Genomic DNA, 8,731 nt, shown 5'->3' with positions numbered 1-8,731 from the left:
ATTATTATTTCAAGTTACACAACAGACTTGGTGACATGTACCAGGCATTTTCTCTAATTTCTATAAATGTAATATGCATGTATTATATATGTAAACCTTCCGGAAGAAATTTTCTAAATGATAGTGAAAACCCTATTAAATTCTGTTGCGTAGTTTAGAAGAACTAAGCGCACAAACACAAAGACGCCGATAGTGACTTTGTTTTATACGATTTAGAGATTACATACAATAATATTTAAGTATTTCAGGAATGACAGGAGGAAAATTAATAAAAGTGAACAAAAAACACAAGTTTATCAGTGACTTCATTTAATTACAGTTTTACATGTTATCACAATAATATTAGAAATTATCGTTAAATATGTCGTCACACAAAAAAATATTTAATATAAATAATTATGTCTTCTGTATTTTTGACAGTTCCGATGCAAATCGAATACGAAAAGATGAAAATAAGCACTGGGAAAATTAAAAAAAAATCTATTGTAAAACTCGTCGATTTACATGCACTTTATTTTAAAATGTAATATGAACATTATTTGTATTATTAAAATTTATTACATGTTCATTATGTATATGTATTTGTTGTCGTTCGATGACTCAAACATTGCAGCCGTAGATTAGCCGGCAGACCCCATTCTTGTCTGCTTGGTAACAAGGTTGGCAGCTGGGAGGAACGTTGATGATGTTGCGGTTTCCTGCGTACACAGTTCTTCCCCAGATCTCCTGGCACTTGCCGTTAGCATCTGGCTTCTGACCCTCGGGGCAGTCGATGGGTCCATCGATGATATTCTTTGAGAGGTCGGCTTCCTCTGCCCTCGCCAGTGAGCAGAGAGTCGCCAAAGCGACGAACAAGAAAAAGACTTTGAAATTCATCGCAGTTACTTTTGATAGCACTGTTGAAAATGCGAGATATATCTCTCTAATGGGTCGTACCTTCCGGCGTGCGATTAATATATACCTATAGATGCGTTCATAATCTATTTATTATTTATCAGGAGTGTCATTAAATCAAATGGCGTACATAATAATAATTATTAATGAAAATCTTTTAAATTAACAATATTTTTTATAGAAACAGGTTACGATTTTTACACCTGAGATTTTCTATGCTTCTAATGGAAGCGTTGTATTGAATTGAATTTGCCTCAGGTTAGAAGAGGAGTGTAAATTATTGCAGTTATTTTTCAGTACCTAATTAAACAATGTAGGTGTGCGCAAGTAAATATTATTCGATTAATGTGTGTTTTTCACAATTTAGTCATTATCGCACTGGTGTAAAACCACCAATTAGAATTGAAACGTTGTTTGAAATGGCTTTGGCCGTGTTAGGTGACCAGATCTGAATTGTCAGTTACCTCCTCAACTTCCTCTTCCCCATCTTATTTCCATCCCCACTACCTGAAGCCTCACAACACACCCCAATTGGGGATGCCATATTCTCACTGGCTCCAGACGCTTTGGAGAAGTTGGGACTCTTGGGCAGAGTCACATAAAAATAATTATAGTATAGTACCTACCGCTTAAATTTTTAACCGGTAATCGATTGAAAAAAGATATTCCGTTGTAAGTGTGTGAAGATATTATGCAAGTGAAGTATTTAATTTTGGGCATGGAAAAATATATTTAAGTCTGGTTGGTTTTCGTTAAAAATTAGTAAGTAAGTATGGTGTTATAATAAATTATAAATAAGTAGGTATATTAAATAAGTCACCTTTTGGGATGCTGTTTGTGGACAGTATATTTAACGACAGATAGTATTGAATATCTTGGTCTTAAAGAAACTGATGATGAAAATCCCTCGTTTCACGAGGAAAATGTCGCTCCACTCGTTTTGGAGTGTCCACAAAGGAATCAAAGACGTCATTCATTAAATATTTGAGAAAACGGAAAAGAACTATTCACACATGTCATTTATGGTTGAAAATTGTCTAGATGTGGAAATTACTTCGACGGACTCATTTTAACATTTTTAACACACCTTCAAAAGTTGCCGAAAACTGTGGAAAAAGTAAAAAATAAAATAAAATCAAAACGTTTCGAGTTCAGATCGAAAAAATGTTTTTTGTGTTCTCTATGGCTTGGTATATCAGTCATTTCGTATCCTCGCTATGTGCGATATTCCTCGCGCAAATTTAAGCGGGCTAAATCGGCCGAATAAGCCGCAGAACAGTTCCTTCTTTAGACACCGAGGCACTCAAATATTTATTTATTTATTAATCTTAAGTTAGCGCACATCGTCTTGTGTGTTAATAGTTTTAGAAACATATTAAAAAATTACAGTAATTGGCAAAGAATGGATCTTTAAATATTTTAATGTAAGTACATATTATATGTCACAAAAAATCAATTTTTGAGGAAAATATGTTTTTTCAATTCATCACAAACTTAACCATCTTTAAATCTCAGTAACTTCCTTCGGGATTTTGTTATGCAGTTGGAAGGCCTGGTACGTGAGAGATTTCTGGATGCTTGATTTTTTCTTGTTGATAATCTGATTTTCCTTGCATTTCTCGTCCCGTATCCATGTATCTCGTAGTTGTAATTTATTTTTCTATTCAGTTACTTAGATTACAGAAAAAAATATTGTTTAAAATTAGTATCCTCGCGAATAGCACAATGCTGATTGAAGTGGGGAACTTTATCAAAAAAACAACTCGTAAATTAGCCCGCCTAAAACATTTGACATTTTGAAAGCTCGCGATCTCCCGATGACGTAGGAGAGTAGATATACCACTTACACAGCATAGAAAATCAAGTAATTTCCTCTAATAAAATCATAGACAATACGTGTAAAATTGCTGATATCTAGGCTTCCGACGTATATACGGATTATGTTCTTAGCTGCGCTAAGCTCCACATTCCAACCAAGCCGAGCTTTAAATCAACTGATATACCAGGCCTATGAGATGTAGACTAACCAGTCACCCGCTTGTACTGGTAGATTACGAAAACCGTGTACATGAACTTAATATAAATAAAAGGCAATGTCCGTATGTGTGAATGTGTGTGCCCAATAGATTAAAAAACTACTGGACCGATTTCGCAGTTATTTCAAGGTTTGTTCTTCTTAGTGCCAGGAGTGTTTAGAGTGTGGTTTTAATGGTAGAAGAAATGCGGACCCCGAGGAAGACTTAAAGCAATATCTCCGCACTGGAATGAGATATGCAGTCGAATTAATGTCGATATAATGAAGTTTGTTAGCAGTGACAATATGGTATACAATAGTGAATGGTATAAAAAGTTCTAGACGCCCAACAATTCAATTCCTTCGGTATGGTAAAATGTGCGTACGTGTAAGAAGAATGTATGACGTAGAAGTGAATAAGTTGAAGTTGCATGAGAAAGATGTAAAAAAACAATAAACAGTAAACAATAAACAATGAACATAAACAATAAACTTCCACCTTAAAAATTCACTCTTCGGGTACATTAGAATTCACAACCTCGAAACATTATTCCAAACTCACAGCAACGTCAGCTAGTTACTAAACACTTACCTTTATTCTTATAAGGGATTATCGACGCATTGTTTTTGAAGTGAAACTTCTTTACGCGCGTCATGCAATTTCGAGGAGTAAAACCAACTCATGACCGAAACGAAAATGCGGGACCGATTAAAGTTCATTTGATGTAGTAAAAGTTTTGAAGTAAAATATAAATGCTTCTTAGCTCATCTCGACAACTGGCGTTGGTGGTGTAATGGTCAGCATAGTTGCTTTCGAAGCAGTTGATCCGAGTTCGATTCTCGGCCATGGAATATTATTTTTTTGTTTTTAAGGAATTTTTTTTTTTTAATGGTTGACCATAATATCAATCCACTAAGTAATATTTTAGGCCTGTAGCATAATTGAAAAGTTAAAGAATGATATAAAATTTTTTATGATGTTAACGATAAAAAAATGAAAAAAAACATAAAATTAAAATAAAAAATGGGCCAACGGCACGCGGTGTTCCCAAGCGGTCACCCATCCAAGTACTGACCGCGCCCAATGTTGCTTAACTTCGGTGATCGGACGAGAACCGGTGTGTTCAAAATGGTATGGTCGTTGGCAAAAGTTAAACAATATTAATTTCTATTCTACCTGCCAATAAATATATGAAAATTAGTATAAAAAAGCCCTAATAATATTGAAAAAATTAGCAAGGTGTGTGCGAGGTTGATAAAAATAATCATTACATACGCGCTTGAAAAAGATCGTAATTACATTAATAAGTTTGTAGGAATTTTTTTTTTCAATGGTTGACCATAATATCAATCCACTAAGTAATATTTTAGGCCTGTAGCATACTTGAAAAGTTAAAGAATTTTATGATATTATTAATTATAGTAATGATAAAAAAATAAAAAAAACATGAAATTAAAATAAAAAATAGGCCAACGGCACGCGGTGTTCCCAAGCGGTCACCCATCCAAGTACTGACCGCGCCCAATGTTGCTTAACTTCGGTGATCGGACGAGAACCGGTGTGTTCAACATGGTATGGTCGTTGGCAAACGCTAAACAATATTAATTTCTACTCTACCTGCCAATAAATATATGAAAATTAGTATAAAAAAGCCCTAATAATACTGAAAACATTAGCAAGGTGTAAATATTATATACCTAGTTTAACTCACTCTCCTAACTCATCTTCGCTGTCTACAGGCAGAGCGCACGACTGTGGTCGTGAAGAACCGAGGTTCGATCCCCGCTTTAACTAATTTTTTTTTTCTTTTTTTATAACTTTTAATTTTTTTTATCACATGCTACTTATAAATATGTCAATAGACAGAAAAAAAGAGAGAATGAAATGAAAAGAGAGAGAGAGAAGAATACTAGAAGTTTCACTTCTGTCTTGCGTAGGCTTGACACACCCATTTTTTTTTTAAATTGAACACGCTAACAATTAATCGTAATGTATGAACATGAAACATGAACAACGACACGTCACGTTAACTGCCCTTCGTTTTACTGCAGGTTCAGTTCTGCTTAAAGTGTTCTATTCAAAAAGGTTAATTGAGATTACACAATATTTGTAATTATGACATAATGCATGTTCGCAGTACTTACAAATATTTCCTTTGATTCAAATGACAATAATATGTTGTATTTATAAATATGATCTCATAATAAATGACTACTTAAATAAAACGTGTAACACAATTGTTGGGTAAATGTTATTTATTTAAAGTAGGTTCACAGATCACATATAGTAAAAATAGTCACAATGTATCAAATCACAATAATAATCAACTGGGCAAGGGGTCGGAGGGATCCTTGCCGATTAGTCTTTGGGAACAACGGGAACAACGGGACTCGTGCCGTTATGGTGACGAGCGGCGGCGACTGTGGTCTGCTTAGAGGGTCGTACCATAGGACGAAGCGCAACTAAGGCAGCAGTCGGGGTCTGGTGCTTTGCTTATGGAAGTAGAATACTCCTTAGAGGGTCGTGCCAAAGGACGAGGCGCAACTAAGAGAGTGTACTAGCCAAGGGCGAGCTGCAGACGAGCTGGTTGAATTAGGACGTGTCGCCCCTTATATAGGCCATTCCTTGTAAAGGGGCGTGGCTTATGTGGCGACTCGAGAGAGGGAGATGCGCAGAGGGCGTCTGCGCAGCCTAGTTTGCCTAGGTATGGGTGAGCGGGAAGGCGCTGTACGGGGGAAAGAGATGGTGTAGTGGCGAGAGTAAAAACGGCGCGCTACAAACGTTATATTATATTATTTTAAAATGATTGCGTCATTTCCATCACACATTACTCTAACATCCATCCAACCTCTTAATAAATTCTTGAAAAAACCCTTGATTCTGTGCAGACGGGTCAAGGGTTATTTCTACGACTCAATTAATAGTCTTTAGTAGTCAATAGTCTTTTCAAGACACATGTTCATTCCTTCCTATCCCCAAGAAGACACCCACAAAGCATTTCAAAGATGACATAAGCCTTGACAGACACTATTTTCCTCTGTGCCTTCTGTGGGGAGTTAATGACAAAAAAACGCAAACCAATAACATTTTTCCATTATGTTTTATCCCTAATCTATGTTTTAAATGTATAAATCGACGTGTCGAATACATGACGAAACCCGCTTCATTTTTTGTAAAGAAGCACGTTCAATCTAAAAAATTGACACAATTAAATACTAAAAAAATACTCCTAAAGATTTGACTTGAAATTTAGGCTTTTGAAATGTCATCCGTTGTACATAAATATTTGCGGACGATTGGTGTTTCAATAAAAATGATCAATTTGATCCCACGCCACTGTTTATCAACGATTGAATTGATAATATTTTAATCAATTCAGATAAGCGCTCATAAAAATAACTTTATTATGCTGAAAACATTAGGCTGGCATCCAATTAATCCAAGCAAAGTACATTGCCAATAAAGCTAATTAAATTTCTTTAATAATCACTATTAACACCTGTAATAAAGGCAAACATTCCATCAATTTCTGAATAATAAACTAGGTACATAAATCATATATTTTCTACGCATCTAAATATTGTTCTAAGAATGCATGACGCGGACAGTGGGTTTGGTTCAGTAAATTTTCTTATTCTTTGAGCACTCAAGTTCAACTTTGAACTCATTATCTTTTTTGTTTAACCTTGAAGGTTATTTATTTTTCTCATTATTTATTGAGTTTGTTAATTTTACATTTACGGTACAAATTTTATGAACATTACATTTCATTGTTTATACCATTATATTTTACAGTAAGCATAACAACATTTTTGAAATATTCTTTAGACTTTCAAGCAATTCATCATACATTTTACGTTAAACAGCTCTGTTACTCTGTTTTTCTAATTCAATTTACATTTCTGGTTTACTTATGTCTGGTTTATATTATGTAAACTTGTACTTTAATCAATTTAACCCTCTAAGTGTTTTGGCATTTGGTAATTTATATTTTTATGTATAAACATTATCATATTATATATACATCAGTCTCTTTTTATAATAATTATAATGTTTCTTTATTTAAGAAATATGCAACTATAACTAAGAATGCATGTTAAGTGTTCATATTGTACATTTGTTTATAATCATCACTTCATCATCATCACTTTTGGCTCTACAACCCCTGGTGGGTCTTGGCCTCCTCAAGAGTCTTCCTCCACTCATCTCGGTCCCGCGCCAGCTCTCTCCAGTTTCGAAGCTCCAAGGCAGACAAATCTTTGAGGACGTTGTCGCTCCATCTTAACCTTGGCCTTCCCAGGCTCCTTCTCCCTATCGGTCTTGAGCTCAGCAGGGACTTTGGTTCTTGATGCTCGGTCATTCTCTCCACATGACCTAGCCACCGAAGTCTTCCCAGTTTTATGAATTTTGTGACGTTTAGCTCCTTAAACAGAGTATAGAGCTCATTGTTATAACGTCTGCGCCAAAATCCATTTTCTAGAACCGGTCCGAAGATGCGCCTCAAAATTTTCCTTTCAAAAACGTCCAGTGCTCGCTCATTCTTCTTAGTTAGAACCCACGTTTCGGCTGCGTACGTAAGCACTGGTCTAATTAGTGTTTTGTACACTAATACCTTGGTGGTTCTGGAAAGCAGTCTGGATTTTATATGTTTTTGTAGGCGGAAATAGCAGCGGTTTGCATTCACGACGCGCTTCTGGATCTCCTCTGTAGTGTTGTTATTGTTTGTTATCAGGGAGCCCAGGTATGTGAATCTTGGTACCGTTTCAAAATTTTGGCTTCCACATACGAGAGATGGGGTTTGTTGGGTACATCCTACGGCCATGTATTTGGTCTTCTGCTGGTTTACTACAAGACCCATATTTTTGGCAGAACTTTCAAGATTTATGAAGGCGTCTTGTAAATCATCGGGATTTTTCGCAATTATGTCGATATCATCAGCGTAAGCCAACACTTGCACAGAGTTGTCAAATATCGTTCCTCTTTTCTCAATGCCTGAGTCACGAATAACTTCTTCTAAGGCTATGTTAAATAAGAGGCAGGCCAATCCATCTCCTTGTCTCACCCCGTAGAGCGCTTCAAATGGTTCGGACAGATCACTGCCAACCCTGACTCTACACGTTACTGGGGACATTGTCAGTTTCACCAGATTGATCAGCTTACGCGGTATTCCAAACTCACTCATTGCGTTATACAATGCGTTCCTATTAATACTGTCATACTCGGCCTTGAAGTCTACAAAGAGGTGATGAGTCTCGACATTGTATTCTAACGTTTTTTCTAAGATCTGTCTCAAGGAGAAAATTTGATCAATGCATGATTTGCCTGGCCTGAAGCCACATTGGTAGTTGCCAATAATTTCCTCAGACATTGGGAGCAATCTTTTGTACAAAATTAGGTAGTAAATAGAATTAAAAACCGAAAATAACAATATAAAAAAGTGGGTGTGTCAAGCCTACGCAAGACAGAAGTGAAACTTCTAGTATTCCTCTCTCTCTATTTTCATTTCATCATCTCTATTTTCTCTCTTAGGTTAGTTTGAAAATTAGAGGTTAAATAATTCAACGACGAAGCATGGATTTGCTTTTTCTAATATTTTCTTATAGATGAATGACGTTCGATTAATGTATAGTTCCAAAAATTTTCAATTTATTCACAAGTATACAATATTACATAAATAACAATATTACAATTAAAAATTACAAAGAAATTACAATGACAATTTACCAATCATGTGCCATTTTCATTGTCAATTTCATGAATATCATTTCCTAATGTCGTGATAATTGGGTTATGGTAACTAAAGTGCGAGATATATACATGAG

The 8,731-nt window shown here is 35.5% G+C and overlaps 1 protein-coding gene and 2 non-coding genes across 3 annotated transcripts; all 3 read right to left on the bottom strand.

Moving 5' to 3' along the window:
* Nucleotides 1-303: 303 nt before the first annotated feature.
* Nucleotides 304-928, bottom strand: LOC149421986 (uncharacterized). The gene has a single exon (XM_089634634.1). The coding sequence runs from the start codon at nt 874-876 to the stop codon at nt 601-603; it is 276 nt and encodes a 91-aa protein (XP_089490760.1). The 5' UTR covers nt 877-928; the 3' UTR covers nt 304-600.
* A 3,007-nt stretch (nt 929-3,935) lies between these two features.
* Nucleotides 3,936-4,054, bottom strand: LOC149421985 (5S ribosomal RNA). The gene has a single exon (XR_016302595.1). It is a non-coding gene; the product is annotated as a 5S ribosomal RNA (ribosomal RNA).
* Nucleotides 4,055-4,376: 322 nt separating this feature from the next.
* LOC149421984 (5S ribosomal RNA) lies at nt 4,377-4,495 on the bottom strand. Its single transcript, XR_016302578.1, has one exon. It is a non-coding gene; the product is annotated as a 5S ribosomal RNA (ribosomal RNA).
* Between the last annotated feature and the right edge of the window lie 4,236 nt (nt 4,496-8,731).

This window comes from Hesperophylax consimilis, chromosome 8 (genome assembly GCF_061612785.1).
Source record: "Hesperophylax consimilis isolate HC1 chromosome 8, BYU_Hcon_1.0, whole genome shotgun sequence".
NCBI classification, from domain to species: Eukaryota; Metazoa; Arthropoda; class Insecta; order Trichoptera; family Limnephilidae; genus Hesperophylax; species Hesperophylax consimilis.
The sequence above is the reverse complement of the archived record's forward strand: the minus strand, read 5'-3'. Positions and strand labels throughout refer to the sequence as shown.